Raw genomic sequence first — 26,477 nt, 5'->3', positions numbered from 1 at the left:
TACAGAAGGAATGTGATATTTGGCTAGTTAAGAATGTTAAATAGACAGAAATAGATCATAAAGCAACTGGGGGAGTAGGGTGTGGTCAAAGGATTCTGAGATCAACACTGTATTAAAAGAAGTAATCTAGGAATTTCCCTGGTGGCGCAGTGGTTAAGAATCCGCCTGCCAATGCAGGGGACACGGGTTCGAGCCCTGGCCCGGGAATATCCTACATGCTGAAGAGCAACTAAGCTCGTGCGCCACAACTACTGAGCCTGTGCTCTAGAGCCCGTGAGCCACAACTACTGACCCCGTGTGCCACAACTACTGAAGCCTGCATGCCTAGAGCCTGTGCTCCACAACAAGAGAAGCCACCGCAATGAGAAGCCCGAGCACTGCAACAAAGAGTAGCCCACGCTCGCTGCAACTACAGAAAGCCCGCACGCAGCAACGAAGACCCAAGGTAGCCAAAAATAAATAAATAAACGAATAAATAAATAAATAAAAAAGAAGTAATCTAAACATCAAATCTCCAATCAAGAATTGTGTAGTGGGGCTTCCCTGGTGGCGCAGTGGTTGAGAGTCCGCCTGCTGACGCAGGGGACACGGGTTTGTGCCCCGGTCTGGGAGGATCCCGCATGCTGCAGAGCAGCTGGGCCCGTGAGCCATGGCCACTGAGCCTGCGCTTCTGGAGCCTGTGCTCCGCAACGGGAGAGGCCACAGCAGTGGGAGGCCTGCGTACTGCAAAAAAAAAAAAAAAAAAAAAAAAGAAGAATTGTATAGTTAAAGGCCCAAATGCACTTCTACTTGGTTGACTCAGCATAAAAGAACCACTGTTGCATCCAGAGGACATGGACGGCTGATGTGTGAAACATATACAGTTGAGCTGTGAGGTAACTGAATAGTGAGTTGGGAGTGAGATTTTGGAGAGTACCGTTATTTCTATAGGGGAGTCTGGTAGCAATGGCATCATTTTGAATTGAACATTGCAGTAGTGTGTTGAGGGCAACTCAATGTCTTTGCTGATTTATGGCAAAACAGACCTACCTTGGGTAAGAAATGAAGCCAAGGGTAACATCACACATGCAAAGATTTTTAAAATAAGCTGAATCATGTAGTTTTACTTTTTTTTTGCTAAACTCTATTATTAAAAGGCTTTTTAAGAAACTCAACATCTTTAAGTAACTGTGTACCCCAAGTGATCCATGTACAGGTTTGTTTTAAACCAGTCAGCTCTTTGGGCCCATTTCTTTGCTTGGTAGCTGCACACACAGTTCTCTTGGGAGCAGGCCAAGGGGACAGACATTGACTTGTTCTGATCTCTAATAGCTTGTGCATGTTTTTCAAAATAACATGAGAAAAAGAGTATACTTTTTAAAATTCAGAATCTAGTTTGTAAAACTACTATCATTTGAGTATGAGCTCAGTGTTGACAGTTTCAGGTCAATCATAAATAATAAATTCTCCCAAGAGAGGTATCTCTAGAGGAAGTAGGAAAAATGTGAACTAAAGATACAGCTCCTGCGCCATAAATATCAGCCACTTTGGGCTAAGCACTCTTTCAGGGGGTGAAAATAATGCATAAGAGCATACATGAATATATCTTAGTTTACATAGATGGAATATATGAAATTCTGAATGATCTACATCTGGTATAGTTGGTATAGTTTCTAATATTACGAAACTGCCATTTTGCAGATTCTCTTGAACGCGTGATAATAACCCATCACACACACAGCTTTGACAGACCCAGTTTTATGCCTTCCTATGGCAGGACAGAAATCAGTTTTAAAAATCTCGTTACAAGTTGGACTTAAATTATACATCAATTACGGATTGCTCACTGGACAATGAAAGAACATATCAGCAGTCAGTTTTCACCAGTGGACTTGCATCTTCACTGGTTTCCATCTAAATGTCCAGAAGGTCGTCTCCGCTTTCGTCACTCTCCACGGTCAGCTGCCGAGTCCACCACTTCTTAACCTCGGAACCGCAGGAAGCTGTGTCTGTCATGGGGTTCATTTTGCACACGACAGATTTCATTGTGGTCCGCCCTCCAAACCGTAAGTTGACCGAAGACACCGAGTGGCTTATTGGTTTTGGTGCTGTGGAATCAACAAGGGTCCTGTGAGCAGCCTGGTGTGGCTTCCCCCCATCGCTAGCCATCCCTGAACCCCCCGATGGTCCTGTCAGTCATACTTCCCAGGAGCAAGTCCTACCCATAGACGTCACGTATGAAACCTTTCAAACACTTGGTTCTTTATATCCATAATGGACTTTAAAATCATGTTAATGGACAACTAGTAAACAACATTTGAAAAAAATATATTGCTTGCAATTTGAGATAACTACCAAAACTAAAAAAATCACTATAAGTTCCAATTTGGGCAAATCAAGTGTCATAGAAATGAGTCAGTGTTCATTAGTATATACATATAAATATAAAGAAACAACAAAGGAAAAGAAGGGATAGTGTCATAGACAGTGAGGGGAGAGGAAGAGGTTTGGAGAAGGTAAGGGAGGAAAGGTGTGGGTAAATAACTTTTCTTTTTTTTTTTGTAAAAACAGACAGAAGTGTAGCATCAGAGAAGAAGGCGTGATTCCTGGACAGATTTGAAATACGCTAAGGGCAGCATTCATCTTTCCAATCCATGTGCCTGAATAAAGCAGCTTGTATGAAGACTTTGTGGACACACTCATGGCTTTGGGATTCTATCAGTCATGGTTTGGGGTCCCACTTCTGTGACCTGTAAATGTAACCAACATCAAGTTCATGCCTCTGAACCCAAGTTTCCTCAAGTGCAAAATGAAGAAATTACAAGTTTCCTCACTGGACTATTGTGAGAATTAAAATAGATTAAATGAGATGACCTAAGAAAATGCAGAGCATTGGTCCGCCATGTGGTCCAGCACTCCAGTTGAGGGTGCACACGTGAAGGAGACAAGATCACTATCTTGAAGAGATACGTGTACCCCTATGTTCATGGCAGTATTATTCACAATAGCCAAGATATGGAAACAACCTGTGTCCATTGATGGATGAATGGATAAGGAAACCGTGGTGTGTATTCAATGGAATATTACTCAGCCTTAAAAAAGAAGGAAATCCTGCCATTTGCAGCAACATGGATGGACCTGGACGGCATTATGCTAAGAGAAATCAGTCAGACAGAGGAAGACAAATCCTGTATGCTCTCAGTTACATGTGGAATCTAAAACAGTCAAATTCATAGAAGTAGAGAGTAGAATGATGGTTACTATGGGTGGGCAGGTGGGGGAAATGGGGAGGTGTTGGTCGAGGGGTACGGAGTGTCAGTTGTGTAGGATGAATGAGTTCTGGCGATCTCATGTCCAGCAGGATGAATATAGTTAATAATACTGTATTGTATACTTGAAATTTACTGAAAGACTAGATTTTAAGTGTACTCACCACACACACACACACACACAGACAAATGGTAGCTTTGTGAGGTGATGCATATGTTAATTAGCTCTACTGTAATAATCATTTCACAATGTGAACGTTTATCAAAACATCACATTGTACACCTTAAATGCATACAACTTTTACACAAAAATAAAAGGGAAAAAAGAAAAAAGAGAAAATGCATAGCATGACACCGGGGGATGCATCGCTGGTACCCCATCTTCAAATGCTCTTTTTCCTGCCCAGTGCCTCTTCAAACTCAGGGCGTCCCCAATGCCATGTCCCTTTAATTATCACCGTTCCTGGCACTGGGGCCACCTGTGGGCCTTGGAAGCCACTTTTGACAGCATCCTTTCTTTCATCCTTTTAAGTGAACACCAAGGACTGTGCCTCTCCCCAAGGTCGTCTCTGCTGTCTGTCCGTCCATGGCCTGGACCCCCGCCTGGTCTGGACCTCGGTTGCACCACTGCCTGGCCTGGCCCACCGCCTCCGTCCGTTTCCTCATCGCCTCTCGCCCGCACTATTACACCATCCTGTGGCTCGTAACCCTGCCTCGGGGCTCTGCCACAAACAGCCCACTCTCTGCACTGCTGCCATGTGAGTCTTCCTCAGCAGGATTCCAAAGGTCACGTCTTGCTCAGAAATCTCTCCTGGTGCCTGACCGCTTACAGGATGAAGCTGAAACCACTCAGCCTGTAATTTGGGGTTGTTCGTGGCCTGGCCCCAGCACTTACTCATCTTGTTTCCCCTCACTCCCGGCTTTCCTTTACCAGGTGGAGGGAAGTCCGGATCTCTCTGATCCCTGCATAATAGCCTCCGGGGTAGGAGACAAGAGATTCCCCTCCCTGGTGTTAAGCGGCACTGGACAAGGGTAAGGTACACTGTCTTCTGCTTTGTGGGACAGACGCGCTACGGAAGACTTTGCAACAGTCCCTGTCTCCTCGCCTGAACTGGGCTGAGGAAGGGACGCAATTCTAGAGCCTAGGAAGCCCCCGCTTTCCCGCGGGCTCACTTCTCCACAGAGAAACCCTGGGCCGGGCAGATCATTGTTCTCCTGCCGCCTCTGCGTGCCCTGAATGGGAGTGTCCTTCCTTTCCAGACCCCCATGTCCCTCTAGAAGAAAACGCTCTCACTGAATCCATAAAATGTGGAAAATAATAGGACCGTGAGGCTTAAAGGAGGGAACACGTGTAAGGCCCTCACAACAGCGATTGGCGTACAGTAGGTACTATAACAGATTAGATTGCACTACATAAGTTTTGTTGTTCCTTCTCTGAGAAACCTGTGTCATTTCTGAGTGACATGTGTCCACCTACTCCCTCTTAGATTATGTGAATGTTGCCTACGTTTGGGAATGCCTGGAACGTGCATCGGAAGTCCCTGGTGGTAATCGTCACCACTTTCTAGATCGTTGTTATAATATCTTCGTTAATAGGTGCTGCCTTCTCTATTAGCTGAACACAAGGGCTAATACTGTTCTGTTCAGAGAAGTTATTTTGAGGGAAATGTTTTTGATGAGGGAAATACCTTTTTCATTGTTGACTGTCTATAAATATAACTTTAGAGGCAGACCTGAATTTTGAAGTTCAAGACCCCAAACACACAAAGAGCATGGATGCCCTGAAAATGCCCCATTTGCTCGAGAAAGGACTTGCCATACATACCCGAGGGCAGGCGCCACTGGCCGAACTTCCTCTGGGGCTTCCCGGCCTCGGCCGCGTCCTGCCGACTGGCTCCCCGGTCCGACAGCGTGGGGCTCAGAAGCCGCTGCCGGCTGCTCGTCTGCAGGGGTGCGGGCGGGAGAATCAGGCGGTTATTCCTCGAGCTGTGCTCTCCTTCTCTGTGCACTGGCCTGGACCCTCGTTTCATTTTAAGGAAGGAAGAAAGCCCCGCAGGAAAGTAAGTGGCGAAGACAACACGGACCCATAGTGTCAACAGTGGGGACAGGAAGAGTGAAAATGGGTAAAAAAGAGTCAGGGGAAGTGAAAGAGTCACCACTGCACAGGGTGAGGAAGGCAGGCCCGACCCTGCAGGCAGTGCTTTTTCTTGGGCGTCCCTCCCAGACTCCTCAACCCCCAAGGCCACACACTGCCACCCCTGGGGGCACTGCCACGTACCAGGGCGGGGGGGACAGCGGGACTGCCTGGTTTGGGGACGGTACACGCTTGCCAACCCAGAGCCTCCAGAAGAGTTCTCAGCGGACAAAGCTCTAGGATGGGCCCCGGAAGAGAACAAAACTTAAACCAATTAAGACTGAAGCCAAAGAGAAATGCTCAGATCTCCGTGCATTTCACCCCGTCTCCGGTTCGCCATCTGCATCCCTTTCCTTATCAGCACCGTAGTCCTCACCTCTCTTCAGTGGCCCCTCTTGGGCTTTTTGACCTAAAACCAGAGAGCTCTGTTGCCATCACCTCCCCTGTCTCGCTGGCTGTGAGGCAGGAGATAGATGGGCCCCAGGCTGAACAGCTGGAGTGCATCCCCCGTGGACAGAGTCCAAGACGAAGAGGAGGAGGAGCTGAGCCCTGCCCAGATAAGAGACCACATATTCCTCCTCCTCGAGGTCAAGGAGACCTTCTCCACTACACATGTGCAGAAAGGTTCCTCGGAGGTCAAAAAGGGAGGGGGGCACCACCCCATGGTAGGTGATGTCAACCTACCCATAGGCCTCTTCGCTAGAATCCATCTTGGCTAAGATGGCGTGTGCACACGGGGGAGGACCCTGAGATATGCCAAATACGGCTCAGAACCAGGCAAAGCAAGATGACTGGCCAAAGGAAGCTGGAAGAAATGCCGCATATGAGTGATTCAGACCACCACGAGGGCGCGACTCTCCCTCTGAGCCCGCCCGTGTGTCTAGCCACACGTATTCTGTTTCCTCCTAAGAAACACTTGACTTGTTTCACTACTTTTTTTCTCTTTGTGGCAATTCATTTCTACACAACTGACAGGCCAGGGCCTTGTCCCTGGTGGTCTAGTGGCTGGGATTCAGCACTCACACTGCTGCAGCCTGACTTCAGTCTCCACCCGGGGAACCGAAATCCTGCTTCAAGCCGCTGCAAGCCAACGTCACCCGAGATCAGCTGTCTTGCTCTTACCCCGGCACCACACGCGACCACTGCCAGCCATCCTCAGGGCAGACAGGCGGCAGGGCCATTGTAGAAGTCCCACGTCCCTGCTGTGTTGACCGTCCCTGCACAAGTAGTCGGTGGCACGTGATTCCTACTGGCTGGGGAGCCAACGACATGAATCCACCCAAAACTGGGCTGTGGAACAAGAGGGCCCCTTAGAGCGTCCTGCTGGTCCACGGAGCCCCAGGCTTCAGTGTCTGTCACCTGCCCCGACTGTGTCACCACACACCCAGATCCGAGAGCAGCTCCAGCCGATTCATAACTAAGCCTCACAAAGGCCAGGCCTCCCGCCAGCTGCTTCTCACACACAAGCTCTCCAGGACGCTGGTGACTCTGTGCTTTTTTTTTTATGGACGTGCAGATGCAGTCTAGAAATGAAGCTATGCCGGGCCCTAGTACACGGAAGGTCCTCAAGCTAAGACTCCCCGAATTCCATATGCTCTTCTGATGCCCAGCTAAAGAAGGACAAATCCTCAATGAGCCCGACTATTTAAGGAGGTGGAAGGCCAACTGCAAGCATTTTTGCTCATTTTACTGCAAGTTTCTGTGACTTGGTGAGGAGGAGAAAACACTTAGGACAGAGCTTCAGGCAAGCCATGTTCTCCTAAGTCATGTGATGTTAACTCTTTAGACAAAAATCAACAGAATTATTAAGTTCAGAGCCTTCCCACTGTTTTTTGTATCTGTACAAATCAATCTTTTGAGATAACCTCCACTGATTCAGGATGACAAAGACACAACATCATCTGGATCAACGTGTCCCAGTTTTCTTTTTTCAACTTCCTATTAGAGATAGTGTCACTTGTTTAAAATGACCACGTGAACGGCATCGATTCATGTTTTGCGAACACCCTCCGCTGACGGACGCCTCCCGCCCGGACCGTACCTCGGGTTGCGTGTTGTTATCCTGACTGTTGGCGTTCAGGTCCTCACTGGGCTGCGTGGTCTCAATACTGGGCGGGTTCAGAAACCGGCTCAGCTCCTGCTGTTGGCTCTCTCTCAGGCTGTGGATGATGCTGCAGGACTGCTGCTGTTTCTATGGAAATAGGATTGTTCTTTCAGGGACCAGGATTCCAGCCCAGCATCCCCCTGCCCGCACTGCTCAAATCTTATTTTCGTCTGTCTTCTTCAAAGGACCTGAATGCCTGGTGACCTCTTAAGAGCTTCCAAGTAAAGGTTCTTAACTGATTTCCCTGAGGAGTATCAGATTGCTTTAAAGGAGGACTTGGAGACTTAGGAATTGCCTTCCCATCCTGTTTTCATTTGCATAACAATTGGAATAGTTATGCTCACTGATACTACCTTGTGTTTTACTTTAAATAGAGTTTTTTTTCCTTCTTTGAAAACATTTTTTTAAAATCGAAGTATAGTTGATTTGCAATGCTGTCTTAAGTTTCAGGTGTACAGCACAGCGATTCAGTTATACATATAGATACAAATATTCGTTTTCAGATTCTTTTCCTTTATAGGTTATTACATAATACTGAGTACAGTTCTCCGTGCTATACAGTATAACAGAAGTTTTAGATCATTAACGTGAGTTCCTATTTTTTTCCCTTCTTATCTTACACTGTGCTCACTAAGCCAATGTGGATCGCTCCTTTCCTCTAAATTGGAAGAGGCAGGAGACTTGGGTGGACGAGTGAAACCCTTGCTTCGCTCTTGTCTTGGCTCTGGTTGGAGCAGGCCAATCCGGCAGCGGGCCACCCTGTCTTGGTGCACACTGAGGCCTGGACGGTCTGGGGTGAGTGGGCACTGCCCGTGCCCTATCAGGGCCTGTGGGGGGCAGACGTGATCCCTGACCTAGCAGGGCTACGGTGGCCCAGCTGCTGCAGCTGCCTTGCTATTCGAGGTTGGACTGGCTCCTTGCTCTGGGGACCTTTTCTCCTCCAATAGATATGTTTCGAAGTTGGTGTTGTTCTGAGAAATAGGATTAAAAAAAAAAATCTGTTATGGATAAATGTTTCGTGGTTAGTTTGATTTTTTTCCCCTGTATGTGAAGCATAGATCAAAACCACTCATAAAAGTAATAACCTAATAGAAGTGCCCACTGTAAACACAGTCTATGTCAACACAGTATATGTTCATGGATTTATGAGTTAGAGAGTCTTAAAGCTTATAGTTCAGGAAGCAGATCATAAACTCTGGGGAGAGGCGGTCTTTAATTAAAGATCAAACAACATTGTCAACAACATGTTGGTATTTTTAGGAGTAATTTAAAAGTAGTTTTGTAAATTCAGTTGCCGTTCAGTATGTAGAGATTTCTGGCATTGTGAACACTCATGTTTCATAAATGGAGATCATAAATATTTTAATATCCATAGACTGCTTTTTCAACATTCATGCTAAGTTATAAAAATGTGATTCAATGGAAATTTCTTATGGACTCTGCTCAAGAGGGTATGGCTGAAGGTGGACCAGAATTGAGGTTTGAATCATCGTAAGTGGATAAAGGTGACGTGGTTGTGGGCTCATAAGGTGATCACAGAAGGCTCCAGTGTAGGTACTGAAGGAGCTCTTTCCTTCTGACCCTCCTTCTCCTCCGCCTTTGGGAGGAGGAAGTAAAGCCTGATGGGCCCGGCTCACTCACGGCTCTGATGCGCTTTAAGCACTTCTTCAGCCACATGCGGATGGTCTGCTTGGCCACCTCCTCCTCGATGGTGTACTCCAGCTGCTCCCTTGCGAGCAGCTCCTCCAGCTGCAAACTCTTCCGGATGTCAACCGACCGGTAGGAAAGCATGCTGGTGGGGGAAACACGCAGTGATGAGCTCTGAGGTACCTGGCGTCTAGACTCTCAGAATCCAGACAGAACATCACTCCATCCAACCAACGTAACATTTGGACGCCAGCCCTGACCAGCTGGAGGGCTTGGGCTGGTTATGTCACCTCTGTGTCTCTCTACCCTCGTCTGTCACACGGGGAGAGTCATGAGACCTACCTTACTACGTGACAAAGTTCGCTAGTATTGGCAAGGTACTTACAACACTATAAGCGTTTGTGAAACAGAATGTCCAGGCTAGGCCCTGACCTACATTATCAGCTGCTTAAGACTCTGGAACTTTCCCTGTAGAAGGAAGGCTGCTCTTTCTATACTTTCTTCACATTCAGATCCAATTGGTGATGGTCAGTAGGCTTGGCTGTGGGTCATGCATCCAATCCCCCCACCATTTCCCTCTCAATTTATCTCATTTGCCCCCTACATCTTCCTCATTCATGTTAGATGGGTGCAAAGCCAGGGTGGAATGTTCACTCCCATTTGGCCCTCGATACAATAGGCCCAGGCAGTGGCAAATGAAAGCAACACAGCTGACGTGCTGCACTGAGGCCCCTGGGCAATAAGGCACCTCATGCGTCCAGGCTGAGGGGCTCAGAGCCAAAGGCACAGCGCCTTCTGGTGCTCCCTGGTGCAGCTGCGGTACCCAGGTTATTGCTCAGCCTCTGCCTGCCCCGAGCTTCGAGCTCAGAACCATCTGCTTAGTCCAGATCACAGCCTGGAGGCGCCTGAGGGGCCCTCCCCGTGCAGGTGCCGCCCTGGTACAATGACCTACTCTTGTTTGCTAAGGGTCTTCCCACCGTGGGGGAAGAAAGCACGTCTGCTCCTCCTCTCTTCTCTGCCTCGTCAAGAATCTCATCATTGTTGAACAGTTGTCATCATATCCAGGGCTAGAGGGGTAGGGAGAGGCAAAGGACGCCCCCATCAACTTCTCCTGGGTCCATGTCATCAGACACACCAGTGTGATCCAAAGAGGCTGTGTGTTAATTATTAGGGACAGTGATACGTCTGTGCACCTGACTGTCAGCCTAAAAATATTTGTCACTAGGAGGGAAGATGGAGTGACATTCTGAGAGAGATGGCATCCTTTGCTGTTCATCGGTGTTTTCTGCCTCATCTTTTCCTGCCTTTTGGCTTGCCCCTGGAAGAAGTGAAGAGAGGGAGGTAAAATCGATAACTTGAGAGAACTACTCTCAGATCTTTCCTCTGTTCTGGTCTTTTTTCAAATTCCAGTCACAACGTATTTCTGTACGCCTGAATGCTCCTGAAATTTGTGACACAATACCCAACATTTAACTTGCCAGGTATAGGCAACATGATGAAAATAGTTACTGGTGGCAGAGGAGGGTTCTTGACTTTTTCTGGGGCATGGATCCTTTGGCAGCACAGCTGATGGGACATTTCTTAGAATAAGGTTTTAAATGCATTAAAAAATCTGCATTACAAAGGAAACCGGTTATATCGAAATACAGTTCTCAAACTATTTTCTTTGAAAAGGTGATGACATAGTAACATAAGTGCTTCTGTATTATTACATTAAATAATAACATCTAGCTGAGGTCAAATGACTACTGTAACTCAGAACTGGTGAGCATAACGGATATTTTAAGATATCAGACACACAGTAATGCGTGTGAAAATGTGACTTCTACTGGTGACAAAGATACAGGTATATCATTGAAGAAAATGCTGCATTTCAGTGAGTGATTAGTGAAAATAAAGATGTAATTGTTTCCCTTTCCAAGACCACGGACCTCTGAATTCTATCCATGGACTCCTGTTTAAGAAGCTGTTATGGGTTGCGTTGTTTTCCCCTCAACAAAAGCTATGTTGGAGTCCTAACCTCCAGTACTTCAAAGTGTGATCTTATTTGAAAATAGGTCATTGCAGATGTAGTTAGTTAGGATGAGATCATGCTGGGGTAGGGTGGGTCCTTAATCCAATATGACTGGTGTCCTTATAAAAGGGGACATCTTGGACACGGACACAGACACAGACACACACACAAAAGGAGCACGCCTTGTAAAGATGAAGGCAGAGATGAGGGTGATGCTTCCACAAGCCAAGAAACACCAACAATGGCCAGCAAACCACCAGCAGCTGGGTGAGACCTGGATCAGTTCCCCCCTCACAGCCCCAGTGGGAACCCAGCCTGCTGACACCTTGAATTCACTTCCAGTCTCCAGAACCAGGAGACTAAACTTGCTGTTTAAACCGCTCAGTGTATGATATTTTGTTAGAGCAATCCTAGTGAATAATACAGAAGCCTCTCAGAGAGAAGAAAGGGCCAAGCCTCTGTGGGCCCCTTTGTCCCATCTGGGTTCTCAGGAAATGGCTGGAAAATGGGGTTTGTCAACCAACCAGGGGCAACCGTCCCCGGGCGGGCCAGGCCGACTGTGGCCGGACCCGTGAGTGAGAAGGTCCGGGGGCTGTAGCTCCCGCTTGACCACAGGGGCCTGAGGAATGGAGCAGGTGCCTGGCCCTCCTGGACCGCTTCCTTCCTGTGGAATGAGGGGCGGCCTGGCTCCCCTCCCCGGGCAGCGGAGACGCAGGGCTGTGAACTGCGGTACCTGAGCACGTCATGGAAGGTGACATCACCGCCGTTGTGCAGCCTCTCCATCTCGTAGCACATGTGCTTGAACAGAAGCTTGTCCTTGTCCAGGTCCACCTCCAGCCTCCCCCGCAGAAGCCGCAGCAGGAACTTCACGCGGAAAGTTGGGATCACCCCCTGGGGACAGAGCACAGTCACTCGGAAACAGGCCACAGTGATTCGCTTGGGCTTCTGTCTTCACAGCAAGAGAGCCCACAGCTGGCTCTCAAAAGCTAACATAATCAGCACCGGCGCAAGGAAGCCTCTGGCCTCCCCGAGGCCGGGGGGCTCTGTGCACCCAGGGGAGCCCGGGATTAGGAGCCCAGCCCGTGGAGTTGCTGCCGGAGCATCTCTGGTTCTAGGGGGCGTCCCGCCGCCCCGCGGGGGCGAGGAGGAGGCAAAGCGGACCCTCGGCCTCCCCGGGCCCAGCTCCTACTCTCCCCCCCTTCCTGTTGCCCGCTGCACTGCCTCAGCCCGTGTTCACCTGTTTCTCTAACACACGTGCCAAGTGGGCCAGTAACGCACATAGCGGAAAAAATGGGGCCGACACGTGTGTACGAGCCTCCACTTAGTCCAGATGCTGGGGACTTCTAACCACGGGCTCTGAGCTACCCTTCTAGGGAAAGACCACTCCTTTTCGGGGCTTCTCTGTTATTAGGACGATTACATCCAGCAGGACGGGGCTCCCAGCCCTGCCCTCTCGCTGGTCGGAGCAGATCCAGATTCCGAGGACCTAACACATGTCACTCCGTTCAGGGCAACAAAACCTACGGTGCCAGCCTGGCTGTGACTTTGAGTTAAGGAGTTGGGGGAGAGGCAGGGATGTTGGTAGCCTGTGAATTCCTGTCCGTTACGGACGTCTACACGTGTGAGCGGTGGTATCGCCTTCCGTGTGTGTCAGTGGAAAGCAGGTTCCTGGCGGCGGCAGTTACGGAGACCTAAGTGGATCCAGGTGAGACAGAGACAGGGCCAGACACCTGCACACGCAGGTCACTGTCTCGGAAGAAAACCCCCCCAGGCCAGTGCCTGGGGGCCCCCAAGGAGAGAGGGAGCAAGCCCAGGGGCTGGAGAAAGTCCTGCACGGCGGTGCAGACCCCAGCTCTGGTCCAGGACCCCGTTTGCCCTGCCTCTGGCTCCCTGGTCTCTGTGTCTACAGTCGTATCTTCCAGAAACTATTTTCAGATCTTCCCCCAGGTCTGCCCATGGCTGAACTTTCCTCGTTTGTCAGGTGTGACGTCAAATAACACGTCCTCAGCCAGGCCGTCGAGACCACCCCGCTAAAGCCTCTGCCCCCCACCTCCAACCACTCTGTCCTGTGCCACCCCCGTCTTCAGAGTGCTTATAACTTCTTGAAATGGTAATAATTATTACAGTCATTATTGTTTCCCCCTTTATCGTTTGTCTCCCCACAATGGAACACAGGCTCTGTGGGCACGGGGACCTTGCCGTCTCGTTCACTGTCACATGCCTGGTGCCTGGAAGTGCGCCTGAAGGTTTGCTAGGAGAAGGGGGAGGGCGGCGAGGGGAGGAGGAAGCGTCTGCCGCTCTGCCTCCCTCTAGGAAGTCTTGGGTGAGATGTATGATGAAAACATCCAAATAATAAGTCCAAAATGGTAACTTTCAGAAACCCCTTAAATAACTCCTTTGCACGTCTAATCAGAATTGCTGTGTGAGAGCTGAGGTGCTCATGAATCTGTATCACACTGTCGCTTCGGTGATCTGAACTTCACCCCCCGCCCTGCCCTGAGCCCCAGCTGGTCTCTTCAGGGCTCCCTTGGTTTCCTTTCCTTGCCAACCTTCTGCATGTCTGAAGGAGAGGACGTCTGTGGTTGGAAAGAACACGATGTCCCTCCCCCTCCCTGGCACATTCTTCTAAATTGTCAACGACAGCTTTCTGCAATTCAGCAGTGGCCTTTGCAAATTCAGTACATGTCCACTGAAAACAACAAAACCATTGAAACGTCTGCAGTAGGGCAGTTGGGGTAGGGGTGAGGCATGAGACAATACCTCTCTTTTATCATCCACCATGTTCCATATGATTTGGAAGTGGCGAAGATCGTTGTAACTTAAAAGCTGGTCCTCCTCAGTGGAATAAAACAAGGAGAAATTCTCCACAATTATGGCTAAAAAAAAAAAAGAAAAATGGGGATGTTAGACAATTATACTAACCTGTCATTTTTCAGAAAAAGTACAACATCTATTGTAAATCATGAATTTTATCACCTACATTATAAGCCAAATTATTAAAGGGCTTTTAGTATGGTTTCCAAGTTGGCATGTTTTACCCTTGGACTGAGCTATTTATCCAGCTTCCACCTTTCCAAAACATTGAGGGTCATGAGCATAAACACGCATTCTGTGTCTAAAGATGCTCGTGCCAGCTGGCTTCAATTCTTAGTTGAGTTCCAGGGCAGTTTTTAAAGGTCAAATTGAGTTCTGGATGGTCCCACATCTGGGGGGACAATGTATATCTTTTGAAAAAATAAATGTGATATTTCAAGCCTGGAAAGGTAGCCTTCCCTGGTATTTGTCCAACTGAATCCATGAGAAGAGCTTTTGAAATTAATGATCATAATAAATAGAACAACTCTTGAAATTGCAATCAACTGTCATTTACATGCCTTTCAAAGGTCTTTTCAGCTTCTGGACCGAGGGGCAACAATTTATAATTAATGCCATAAAACACCCGGCCCAAGCAATCCAGGATAATTACTTGGAAATTGTACATAATTATCTAATAACCTGAGTTTAAAGAGATTGAAAAATAATTCAATGAACATCACTTACCTACAAGCAGATTTAGCATGATGTAGGCAATGATGACATAAAATGAACAGAAATACATAAGTGCCCCAGCGTAATTCCCACAGTCTGTTGCCCAGTATGTAAATTCATCTGGAGTACAAAAGGGGGGCTGGACCTGTGGGCCCGTGGCGGGGAAGCGGGGGACAGGGTGAGAGCAGAGAAGATTACAAATTTCCGTTAACTGACTGTAGTTGTGAACATATTCCTAACGATATAAAATATAAGTAACTTCAAAGTGATCTTTCAAAGGCCCATACATTGGGTACCTCATCTGTGGCAAAAATCAAAAAGAATATTTCATTTATACTATGCTTTTGGTCTTGTAGAATCCCAAGTTCATTGCCATTTTAGAAGCACAATGAACACGAACTCCCTTCCTTCAAGAGACACTCTTTCTGCCACCTCCACTAGCCCCAAAGAGTAAGTAGTCACTGTGATGCAAAACACAGAAAGTCAGAGAAAAAGGTGTTTAAAAAAAACTCTCTGACTTAAGTAATGGGTTAAAATTTAGGAAGATTTGCTATACACAGCAAACTCACATTCAAATTGTGTAAGGAAAAGCCAGTAATCCTCCTTCTTGGAGCATCGTTATGGAATATCATTAAATGGCACAAGATTCAGGTTATCAAAAGCCTCCCCATTCTTCACTGGCCCAGTAAAACTCCAACACCTCTGAGAAACCTCCTGGTTTCTTTCAGTCAGAGAGACTAGTTCTTTCTTCTGCATTTCCATGGCATTCTGCTTGTTTTTATCTAGAATTTATTTAATTCTGCCTTGTATTATTTTTGATTTGGTAAATTCCATCCCCACTCATTCATGCATAAATTTCCTGAGCTCCTCCTATATGCTAGGTTTATGCCCAGTGTTGGGGACAGGCTGGTGAGCAGGACCCAGACCCCTTCCCTCTGCCATGAAGCTGACAGTCTAGAACCCTGCAGTCCAACATGGTAGTGGCTAACTCCAAGTGGCTATCTAAATCCAAATGTATGTTCATTAACATTCAATACAATTAAATACAGTTGAAAATTTGGTTCCTCAGTTGTACTAGTCACATTTCAGGTGCTCAATAACCAGGCATAGGTGGTGGCTACTGAATTGCCATCTTTGCAGAAATTTCTTTTAACAGTTGGTCCGGAGGGTGAGAGGGAGCTGAAATAAACCAATCAAGCTGATAACTCACTGCAGTTGTGCTACACACTACAAAAGAGAAATACAGAACACTGGGAGGACACAGAACCAGCAGCCTTAGCATTGGGCAGGATTCCTGGGGGAACTGAGCTTTAAACTGAGACCTGAAGGATGATGAAGAATTAGGCTCTAGAAGTGAGGATAGCTGAGGGAGAGTATTGCTCAGAGCCTCTGACATAAACTCCTGGAGAATGCCTTGGAATCGCTGAAGACCGAGCACCTAGTACAGGGGCCAGTACAAACCAGGGGCTCAGTGAATATCTGCTGAATTAAGTCAAAGAAGTGGAACTCTCCTGTTTGTACTTGACTGCCAAAATGTCGAAGATGGGAGGGAAAGAACAATGCTCACATAATGCAAATTTGTTGAATGGAACTACAATAGCTCGAGTTCGGTTCACTGGAAATTTCCCCTGTATGTCCATGTATTGTAATGTAAAAGAATGCAATTTTATGGACTAAAGGGCCAGGATATGTGTTTTGTACACAGTCTAGATGCTACAAGGATGGTGCTGCCTATATTGTATCACCAAAGAGTTTTATCTGCTTCTAAGTCAAGGCATCGCGAGTGATGAGGAGACGTTTACCATGCAGTCATGCATAATCTTGTTCCAATCTTCTCCTGTGACAATTCGGAACAGTACGGTAATAGCTTTGCCAGCTGAAGAAAAGTTTGCATGCCTAATTTAAGGAAAAAAAACCAGAATGTGAGTAATATGGTTTGTCATGTAAGGGTTGTCACCACCAAAACACATGGATTTTAGAGCTAATGTGATTGCTAAGCTACCATTTCCAAGGGTTACACCCTCTTGTTTCCTATTTATACTTGCCTCCAAGTATAGCTATTTCAATAGTCCAACCCTAGCATGGTGCCAGCAATTTATTGCCATTCATCTTGAATGACTGAGAAAGCAAGCTTTGACAATTAGAAGTGATTCCTCCTTTTATGTGGATTATGCTATAAAAGATGGGGCCACCATATATCAAATAAGTGATCTCTGCAACAAGACACGTTTGTATTTAATTTTTTGTGTAAGGACTTAAAAAAAAAAACCCCTCAGAAATGGTTCCACAAAATTTAAGACAATCTTTGAAAAATGCTTTCCACATATAACCATTTGGGGGTCCTAACTTCCCATGTTTTGCTTAAAAAAAACAAAGCCATCTCAAAATTGTTTAATTAAAAAAAAAACAATGTATCATTTCTGGCAGTATGTGGATAGAAGAATTGCTGGAATTCACCAGGATATTAGAAGTGGTTATTCCTGCATGGTGGTGGAATTATGGATTCTTTTTTGTTTTCTTTCTTTTTTTTTTTTTTTTTGTGGTACACAGGCCTCTCACTGCTATGGCCTCTCCCGTTACAGAGCACAGGCTCCGGACGTGCAGGCTCAGCGGCCATGGCTCATGGGCCCAGCCACTCCGTGGCATGTGGGATCTTCCCGGACCGGGGCATGAACCCGTGTCCCCTGCACCGGCAGGCGGACTCTCAACCACTGAGCCACCAGGGGAGCCCCTGTTTTCTTTTATTTCTGAATTTTCTAATTTTCTAACAGTAAGCATGCATACTGTTTCAAAGAGAAAAATGTCATTTAAAATTTGGCCATTTTATTTTAATTTCCAAATGATTGCTTCCCCCTCCCCATCTTTGTCTAAAAAGCATGCAGATATGTATCCATGATTTCATTACTAAAAACATTTGCTTAATATTTGAATAGAAAGATAAATGGGGCTTCCCTGGTGGCGCAGTGGTTGAGAGTCCGCCTGCCGATGCAGGGGACACGGGTTCGTGCCCCGGTCTGGGAAGATCCCACATGCTGCGGAGCGGCTGGGCCCGTGAGCCATGGCTGCTGAGCCTGCGCGTCCGGAGCCTGTGCTCCGCAACGGGAGAGGCCACAACAGTGAGAGGCCCGCGTACCACAAAAAAAAAAAAAAGAAAGAAAAATATATACCAACCTGTTAATATTCTCTCCGTATTTCACAGTACCAAATAAGACGACTCCAGCAAAAGCATAGCACAGCAGCAGTATGAACATCCCCACTATGATAAAGAAGCTCTTATACATGCTGACGACCACTGTCAGCAGGAGCATCTTCAGTGTCACCTGTATGGAGGTGAGGGTGGGGGCGGGGGTGGGGAAAGAGGAGGAGGGAGGGGACATTCACCTCGTCAAGCCATGGTGAACCCGGGAAGTAAGTAGCATTTAAGCAGTCTGGCACAAAAGTGATTCTCAAGGATATCACTTGAAAGTTGCTTCCTATCTGGTATTAAATTTGAATATTATTAAAGACCATTAGACATAGAGAAATTCTGCTCACATTTCAAACTTCAGCCTCTTTAGCCAAATTAATAAAAGTTCCACCACAATATTTTAAGCCTTCTATTTTTCTCTTCTCTTCCTCCCTAATTCTTTATTATACAGGCTGTACATTTTTGGCCAATAGCAAGCAGACCCAGGATTCTTCCACAAACAGACGATCATAAAAACAAAACTAAACGATGGTAAAATACCAAATAACCATCAAATATTTACCATACTGATTATGTGGATATATGGACTCTACATGAAATATAGTAACAAAAAAGAAAACAGTGCTGTAAAAAATGAAAAATATATGTGGAATGTATTGAACATTAACAAAGAACATCAATAAATCTGGAATCATAGGATCATGAATATTTGTTAAGATTATTCTCCTTTGCAGTAAAATTATTTAACTTTATTAAAAATAAAAACAATAAAAATAAAGAAGCATTAAGAAAGACCATTAGTCTTTGCTTTTGTGCCTGACATGTCATCTCTAGTTGATGATTGCGTTCACTTAGCAAATGAGAAGAATAACTAAAACAACACAAATGGCAGGAAACGAATCACAAGACAATTAAGCTACCGATTCATTTGATTATTTGCTCATTTTGACTTACGATGTCTAGGCATTTGTTAACTCCACCCCTGGAGACCCAGAAGGGCAGCTAAAGTCAGTTAATCATCACTCCTTTCTTCAGTGTACGCGTGACCTATGACGGCATCTTCACAATGTACTTACATGCTTCCCGCAGATAGAGAAAAACCGGAAGACAATCACACACGCCCCCATCATGTAGGTGTATGCGTTCTGAAATTTAAACAGAGGAGAGCCTCTTGTAATTTGCACGAAAAATCGTGTTACAGTTCCATTTTTCATTTTAAGTCTTCTGTGAAGTCTACTGAATAATGAGTTTAATAAAATGTGAAAATTCCTCTAAGAAATGTATCTTAAAGAGGTGCTGAAAAGGTCACTGCCAAAACTCATGAATAAATATTAACCATAAAATCAAATCTTAAATGAAACTTTTGTCTCTGTTTTGCTCAGCTGAATTCTGTATTTTAAAACTTATTTTACACAAAATAGTGACCAGGTCCTTTGAGGAGCGAGAAAACCCTAGGATAACAATGCAAGTGAAGAAGTCGAGGGAGACAGGAGATAAAAGAATCCTGGCTTCCTTTGACAACCAGAGGGGGTGCTGGTGTTGGAAAAGGTTGCCGGGGGTCAGTTTCAGCTTCCTTCTCTCTGAAGGAAGCTGAAGCTGGCCACATGCACATTCGTCTGAGCTGATTTCAGAGAAGTCCTCCCTCTCGGAAACACATCCAGCTCTTCCTTCAAGTGTGTGATTGGCAGCAAGAGATGACTCGGTAATATCCCTTGTGTGGATACCAGGGGGGAAAGGGGGATGGTAGGGGGAATTGGGAAATTGGGATTGATACATATACCCTATTGATACTATATATAAAATAGATATCTAATGAGAATCTACTGTAGAGCACAGGGAACTCTACTCAATGCACTGTGGTGACCTAAATGGGAAGGAAATCCAAAAAAGAGGGGATATATGTATATGTATAGCTGATCCATTTTGCTGTGCAGTAGAAACTAACACAGTATTGTAAAGCAACTATACTCCAATAAAAATTAATTAAAAAAAAAAGAGAGGACTCGGTGTGCTCTATGACTAAGAAAGCTTCATCTGAGAACAAAGACCCCACCGGCTACAAGTGCAATAACGACAGTGGCATTAAGCTGATGCCCAGGGGTGATTATTCCCCGGGAGCCTTGCTTAGTCAAATGACAACAGTCACAGATGGCCCCCAGGAAGGGAAGATCCTTGGTGAGGTGCAAAGAAATGAATGTGTCTGCACAGAAGCATCTTTGGATGGGAACAAGGTCTGCATCTTCTTTCACAGCAGTCCACTGCAAAATAGAGTGGAGAAGGAATGACCTTCCAGGACCACAGGTTCTTGGTGAAGAGAGCAGAAGCAGTCAGGCAAAGAGGCAAGCTGGCCTTCCGGGTATGTGATATCCTCTCTGGGGACACCCAGAATTAGGAAGTTTACTCATTCTCCTGTTTGGACTGAATAGCTTTTGGCTACAATTTGTCTAGAAAAAGATACAAACATGGGCTTTGCTGCTCCTCCTTTCCACGTTAGCTCAAAGCCTATTGTAGATACCGTCTCTCTTTGCATTCTGGAAGGGACGACATCCCACAGCTTCTGAGATGATGACTTAATCCTTTACCTGGACTACAGGCTCCTGAGAGGTCTGACACCTTCTTACCCCATCAGATCTTGTACCACGTTCCCCCCGCTCCTTCTACTGCAGCCATACTGTCTATCCTCCTGAACCCTCCCATCATAGGGACAGCTGCCTGGAATGTTCTCCCCTTCGCCTACAGACTGATTCCAATCATCACTCCCTCAGGGATGCCTTCCAGGATCTCTCTGATGAAGCCGTCGTGCACTCTCCTGTGTCATCACAGGGACACGTGTTTCTCCATTTCCCTCACCATGGCTGTAATTCTCACTGACCTGGGGGCATTTGATGAATACCGATCTAACATTCCAGGCTGTGAGGTGCATGAGAGCAGTGACTGTCTTTGTTTTTGCCCATTACATTCTTCTCAATTGCTGGCACGGTGACGTGCAGCTTTTTAGTGCTCTGGATCATTTGTCGTTTAAGGAAATGAATTGGGGTGACAACTGTTTTAAGGACACTCAGTATCTTCCTGAGCACAGCAATTTCATCCTAAAGCAAAGCCTCTGTGGTGTGTAAAGGGGTTCTCTGTGTCAGTGTAACCGAGCAGGACCCTATGGGGCCTTCCCGTAACAGAACCTCCTGCCCCCCCAGCCCATGTCCTCTGCCTAACTCCTGTCTGTAGAAAAACTTTAGCCAAAGAATAAATTTAATTGGAGAAGTGAGAAAACGCAGAAGCAAAGAAAAGTAGTCAAATAAGACAAAGTAATAATATTTTAGCCATTAAACAAAATCAAGGACCTTTAGTTCCTCCTCAAGGGCTATAAATAATATTCAGGTCACTGTATGACCAATTACAAGATGATTGTCAGAGCTGACAGTGCTGTTCTGCACATAGCCCCCTCCCTCAACCTAGACAACCCTGAAACTCCCCTTTAAAAGCTCTCGCCCCCTGGTTGGCAGTGGCGAGTTGGTTCTTTGGGACATGAGTCCACCTTCTCCCCAGACTGCTGGCCTCCTGACTAAAGCAACCTTTCCTTTCCTACCAACACTTGTATCTCGAGTATTGGCTTTTATTTGGCACCCATTTGGCAGCCAACATGGTGTTGGAACCCATGACCTTGAGATTAAAAGTCTCATGCTTTACTGACCGAGCTGGCCAGGGTCAGTAACATTAGGGATTATCTTCCTGCATGACTCTAACACTGGAGAGGATGGGATACTGGACAGAAGAGCAGGGCAAAGTAATCCCACCCAGTTACTTTTGGGTGGGATCAAGGAAGACTAAAGAAGAAAGTATTTATAATAATGTGTTATGGGGGTGGTGGTGGGATGAACTGGGAGGTTGGGATTGACATGTACACACTAATATGTATAAAATAGATAACTAATTAAGAACCTGCTGTATATAAAAAAATAATGTGTTATGGGCATGTATAATCTTTACAGTTAGAAGAAGTTCACATACTTGACCTTCTTAATGCGCATATGGACTAGGTAAATTATGAAAATATATTCCCAGTTCAGAGCAGGGAACAAAAGATCACCGAAGACAAATAACTTGATTGAAGTGCTGGATTAGGAACCAGGTTTTCTGGACCTGTGCTGTCCACCATGGCAGCCACATGTGGTCAGTGAGCATTTGAAATGTGGCCAGTCTAAATTAAGATGTGCTGTCAATGTGAAATAGGCACTCAAAGATTGAATACCAAAGAAAGGATGGAGCCTCACTCCTTCATAATTTTTACATTTCTGACATGTTGAAATAATATTTTGGAAATGGTAGGTTAAAAATGTATTATTAAATTAATGTCATTTCTTTCTTTTTTTATATCTTTTTTATATTTTACATGTGGCTCCCAGAAAATTTAAAATAGCATCCAGGCCACATTTTATTTCTATTGGACAACACAGCTCATGATCACCATCAAGTACACCTATGGCGTAGAGTCTGAGCTGAATGGAGGGTGGGGAGGCTGAATGCATTTTAGGCAGAACAGTGAGAACTCAGGTGTTGAGATGCGGAAGGATGGCTTTCGAGAAATGGCAGCCAGGTGTCTGGGAGACAATAAGGCAGCAAAGTATCAGAGAATCATACTGTGAAACCCTAATTATAATGTAGTGGCACGGAAGCTACACTTCCACTCAGAGAACTGGGTTCAGGTCCTCTGATTCTGGCTTGTGTGTGAACTTAGGCAGGTCTTGTCATCTCTTGGTTTCCACTTCTCTCTCTCTGTCTCTCTCACTCTCTGTCTCTCTTGTTTTTTATCCTTTGAGAAAATGAGGGTTAAACTAGAGGATCTTGAAGGACCTTCTCTTTCTGGCTTGAAGGCTCTAGGACTTTGAGGGGTCAGCTTTTGTCTGTGTGAAGAGTGTGAGTGTGTGCACACGTACACATGTATGTGTGTGTGCGTGTGGGTGCAAGCATGTCCGAGGGTCCATCATGGTCAAGGCTGAATTTTAGGGAGGTTAACCTGACCCTTGAGAGTAGGCTGACCTGGAGTGAGATGAGACTGGAAACAGGGTTACCTGAACTGAAATTACCAACTAAAATAAACTTCAGTGATGCACTTACCAGGAGGGCAAAGTGAAGTACCACCCAGACAACGCCGAGTGACGTCACCAGAAGATCGTACCTATTTCTTCTGCTTTGCCAGAAGCCGGCAGGTGACATCGCTATGATCTTCATTGTAACCTGGGGAAAAACAATGAAGACAGTGAACTGAGACTGAGTGTTCAGCATATATTTAAATGTACTAACCTGAGGCACATTATTTTTTTAAAGGATGTAGAAACCAAAGAGAAGAATTTATTACTGATGTGTCTGTGTATATATGTAAATCTATATTCTCCACACTCTTTTCTCCTTTTTTTTACGACTAGTTCTGATAGCAAGACGTTTTTCTTCCTCAAGTAGAAGACCATAGATTTTGGGAAACATCAACCGGTACAGGGTAAAATAAAAATCTGCATTTCCAAGAAGATTGCACTGGAAAGCAATGTGATGTGGACCATGTATTAAAATAATCTTGTCTGGGCCAACTCCCTCTGCCACCACATTGTAATTTGAGTCCCTGAATTACAGTGGTTTGTGCCATTTGCTGTAAATATTTCAACTCACATAACTAGACAGGCCAACATTCAGATACAACATCAACAGCAGTCAGTAATTCTTGCAGTTGGAAAAATGGAAATATAAAGTGAAGTCTTTGTTCAAGCGAAGCAGAACAGCCTAAAAAGGAAATATACTAAGAGCATTCTGTTCCCCAAAGAGGACTTCAAAAGCAACGGAACGCAGAGGTGAAAGGAAGTGCCATCGAAGAAGGACTTTGTTTTGCTTTAAAATGTGCACTGCAGCCCCCAGCACCAGTTGACTCATTACTGTACCTCTAGAACAAAGATGAATGTGAAAACGACCGACATGGTTGCCAAAGGAACAGTCACTGGGTCCTCGACGTCCCACTGTAAGAGAAACAGCACACAGCTCTGTGCCTGCATTCCATCAACACAGAAAGACTTTCCCCTCTTCCACCCATCTGAACATGATTGTGAATTTAAATTTTTTATAAATGTAGACTGTGAGTGGACATGGCTGCTTGCAATGTTCTTGGACCCACCAATGAATAAAAAATGCATTCCCAGAGTGTTAGGGTGAAATAAAGTACCTTGACGGACAGCAACACCGACTGGGCCAGGACGAGTAATGCAATTGTCCTCTTAAAAAATGGATGCTGGGTTATGTCATACATCTTAGCTCTAAAACCATCATTATCTGAAAAGAAAGGTTTAGGCAAGGGCATTTTAGACATCGGTCACATTTACGTTCTTGCCTTTCATTTTCTTTAATGCTCGTCTTAAAACCCATTACATTTTTTTTTCTCCTACAGTTCAATCTACTGTGAAGTGTCTTGCAGGAATGGCTGGGTCAGTATTTAAAACGACGGTGCATGACACTGTCTGCATTGGAAGGAGACTCGCATCATTCAGTTTCTGTCGGTTTAATACATTTCACTCATATGTTTAAAAGGCAAGCACAAATATATTTATTCAACAATTCATTTTTTCATTAAGGCTTATCCTGAGAGCACTGAAGCATGGCCTTTGGGTGGTTGATTTTAATAGCCTATGGAGAGATCTGTAGTTTGGAGCCTGTTTTTATATTAACTTCTGCACAATCGCCTAGTGGCCTCATGATGATTATTTTAATTGAAATCTTAGACTCCTGGGGAATCATGAACACTAGTGCCCAACATGAATAAAATCAGAGCATCTTTGATACCCGGGCGAGGTGGCAGATGAAGAGGCTGTGCTATCTTCAGGCGGCTCTTCAAATCTTCCCATCTTCTCTGATCTACAGTCAGCAGAGCCGTCCCCTTAATAAACAAAGGAAAACAGAGAAAGACCTTTTGTCATGTGCTCCACACCAAGGACATCGCAAATGGGCTGCTGACACAAACAAGACTAATGTGGGTTTAAAACAAAGATATTCTTCCTATACCATGGTGGTTCGATAAACAGGGTCAGAATTCTCAAACGTGGTCTTGAGAGAAGTTCCAGAAAAGAGGGCCGAGGGTTCAGAGAAGATTCAGCAGCCTTCAGTTGGCATCTTTGAACATGTATATAATATTCAGGTTTGGGAAAATCTAAGGAAGGTTTTCTGTATGATTAGATTTTCTAAAAGAGATACTCTAACAGTGGTTAGTTTCCTTTCATAGTAGAAAAAGCTGCAGCAAAATGATAGCTTATCAATGCTGCTGCTTCTGGTTAAGGCTATTGTGTCTTTTTAGAAATCATTCTGTTACATGCAATCGTGAAACTATTTTTAAGTGGTATGAGGTCAGAGAATTGCATATTTAAGAAATTTGTGCTGTGACAATCAGTTAAATGAGATCAGATATTCTTTGTTATACAATAGAGCACATCATTAAAATGCACTTGAATATATTACATTACATTTCATTACATTATGTGACAAAGGCAGAAATATAATTTAAGAAACTGGGAAAAAAGACACCTCCCCCTCCCATCTTGCCTTTCCTGACACAGAGCTAACTATCTTTCAGGGGTACATCCTCTGATGTTTTCAGACTTTTGCTGCTTATGTATATATAAATATATAAGAATGTGTTTGTTTTTAATTTTATAAATTTCTGTAATGGTATCCAACATGTGGGAATTTATGCAGCTTGTTTTTTACTATTTTTTTTTTTTGGCCGTGCCCCGCGGCTTGCAGTATTTTAGTTCCTCGACCGGGGATCGAACTGAGACCCCTGCAGTGGAAGCACAGATTCCTAACCACTGGACCGCCAGGGAAGTCCCCAGTTTGTTTTTATTTTCATTGAAAATTACATTTTCCATACAACTAGATACTAGATCTGATTTAGTTTAGTTTAGTTTAGTTTAACTGATCACACAGTATCCCACTGTACAAATATGTCAGAAGTTATCATTTTAGGTTTGTGGACTATAAACGATGCTGTAATAAACCCACAGGTACTGTCTTATGGTAAACATCTTGCTCTGTGGTAAATCTCTAGGAAAGGAACTGCTGGGGTCTAGGAGTTTACACATTTCCACACTTACCAGAGATTTCCAAGGTGCTATCCAAAGAGCAATAACCAAGAAAATTGGTTTCATTCTACAAGTGTTCCTATTTCCTTATATTCTTGCCAATACTTGACTTTATCAGACATTTTAATTTGGTCATTTGATGGGTGTGAAATGTATTTGATTTAGTTTTAATATTAATGAGACGAAACATTTCCAATGTGTATACAAGGTGATTCCTGTGTGTTCCTTTGTGAATTGCCTGTTCATATTCTTTGCTCATTTCTGTATTTGGATATTTACTTTTTGATGTTTTGTAGAAATTCTTAATATATTTTGGATACTAATATTTTGTCAGTTATGTGAGTTGTAAGTATTTTCTCTTAGTCTTAGCTTGCTTTTTTAAAAATTTTGCTTAGTGTGTCTATTATCATTCAGAAACTTTTCCTTTTAATGTAATCTGACTTATAAATTTTTTTCTTTATGGATTTCACTTTGTGGTTAATGTCAAGAACTCTACAACTACTCCAG

General features: G+C 44.9%; 1 protein-coding gene across 4 annotated transcripts in view; it reads right to left on the bottom strand.

The window, feature by feature from the left end:
* Positions 1-1,893: 1,893 nt before the first annotated feature.
* NALCN (sodium leak channel, non-selective) overlaps positions 1,894-26,477 on the bottom strand; it is a gene marked incomplete at both ends in the record, with an annotated part of 256,682 nt that continues 232,098 nt past the window's right edge. For all 4 annotated transcript variants that reach the window (XM_079721892.1, XM_079721889.1, XM_079721890.1 and 1 more), the window contains 14 exons: positions 1,894-2,087; positions 5,074-5,191; positions 7,424-7,573; positions 9,128-9,278; positions 11,881-12,038; positions 13,908-14,023; positions 14,688-14,820; positions 16,478-16,571; positions 17,847-17,995; positions 18,939-19,007; positions 22,975-23,094; positions 23,787-23,861; positions 24,065-24,171; positions 24,679-24,772. In XM_079721892.1, coding sequence (XP_079578018.1) covers positions 1,894-2,087; positions 5,074-5,191; positions 7,424-7,573; positions 9,128-9,278; positions 11,881-12,038; positions 13,908-14,023; positions 14,688-14,820; positions 16,478-16,571; positions 17,847-17,995; positions 18,939-19,007; positions 22,975-23,094; positions 23,787-23,861; positions 24,065-24,171; positions 24,679-24,772 — 1,728 coding nt within the window. The remainder of the gene's footprint in view (positions 2,088-5,073; positions 5,192-7,423; positions 7,574-9,127; positions 9,279-11,880; positions 12,039-13,907; positions 14,024-14,687; positions 14,821-16,477; positions 16,572-17,846; positions 17,996-18,938; positions 19,008-22,974; positions 23,095-23,786; positions 23,862-24,064; positions 24,172-24,678; positions 24,773-26,477) is intronic.

Source organism: Hyperoodon ampullatus, assembly GCF_949752795.1.
Source record: "Hyperoodon ampullatus genome assembly, chromosome: 16".
NCBI lineage: Eukaryota > Metazoa > Chordata > Mammalia > Artiodactyla > Ziphiidae > Hyperoodon > Hyperoodon ampullatus.
Note: the sequence above shows the minus strand (reverse complement) of the source record. Positions and strands in the feature narration are given on the sequence as shown.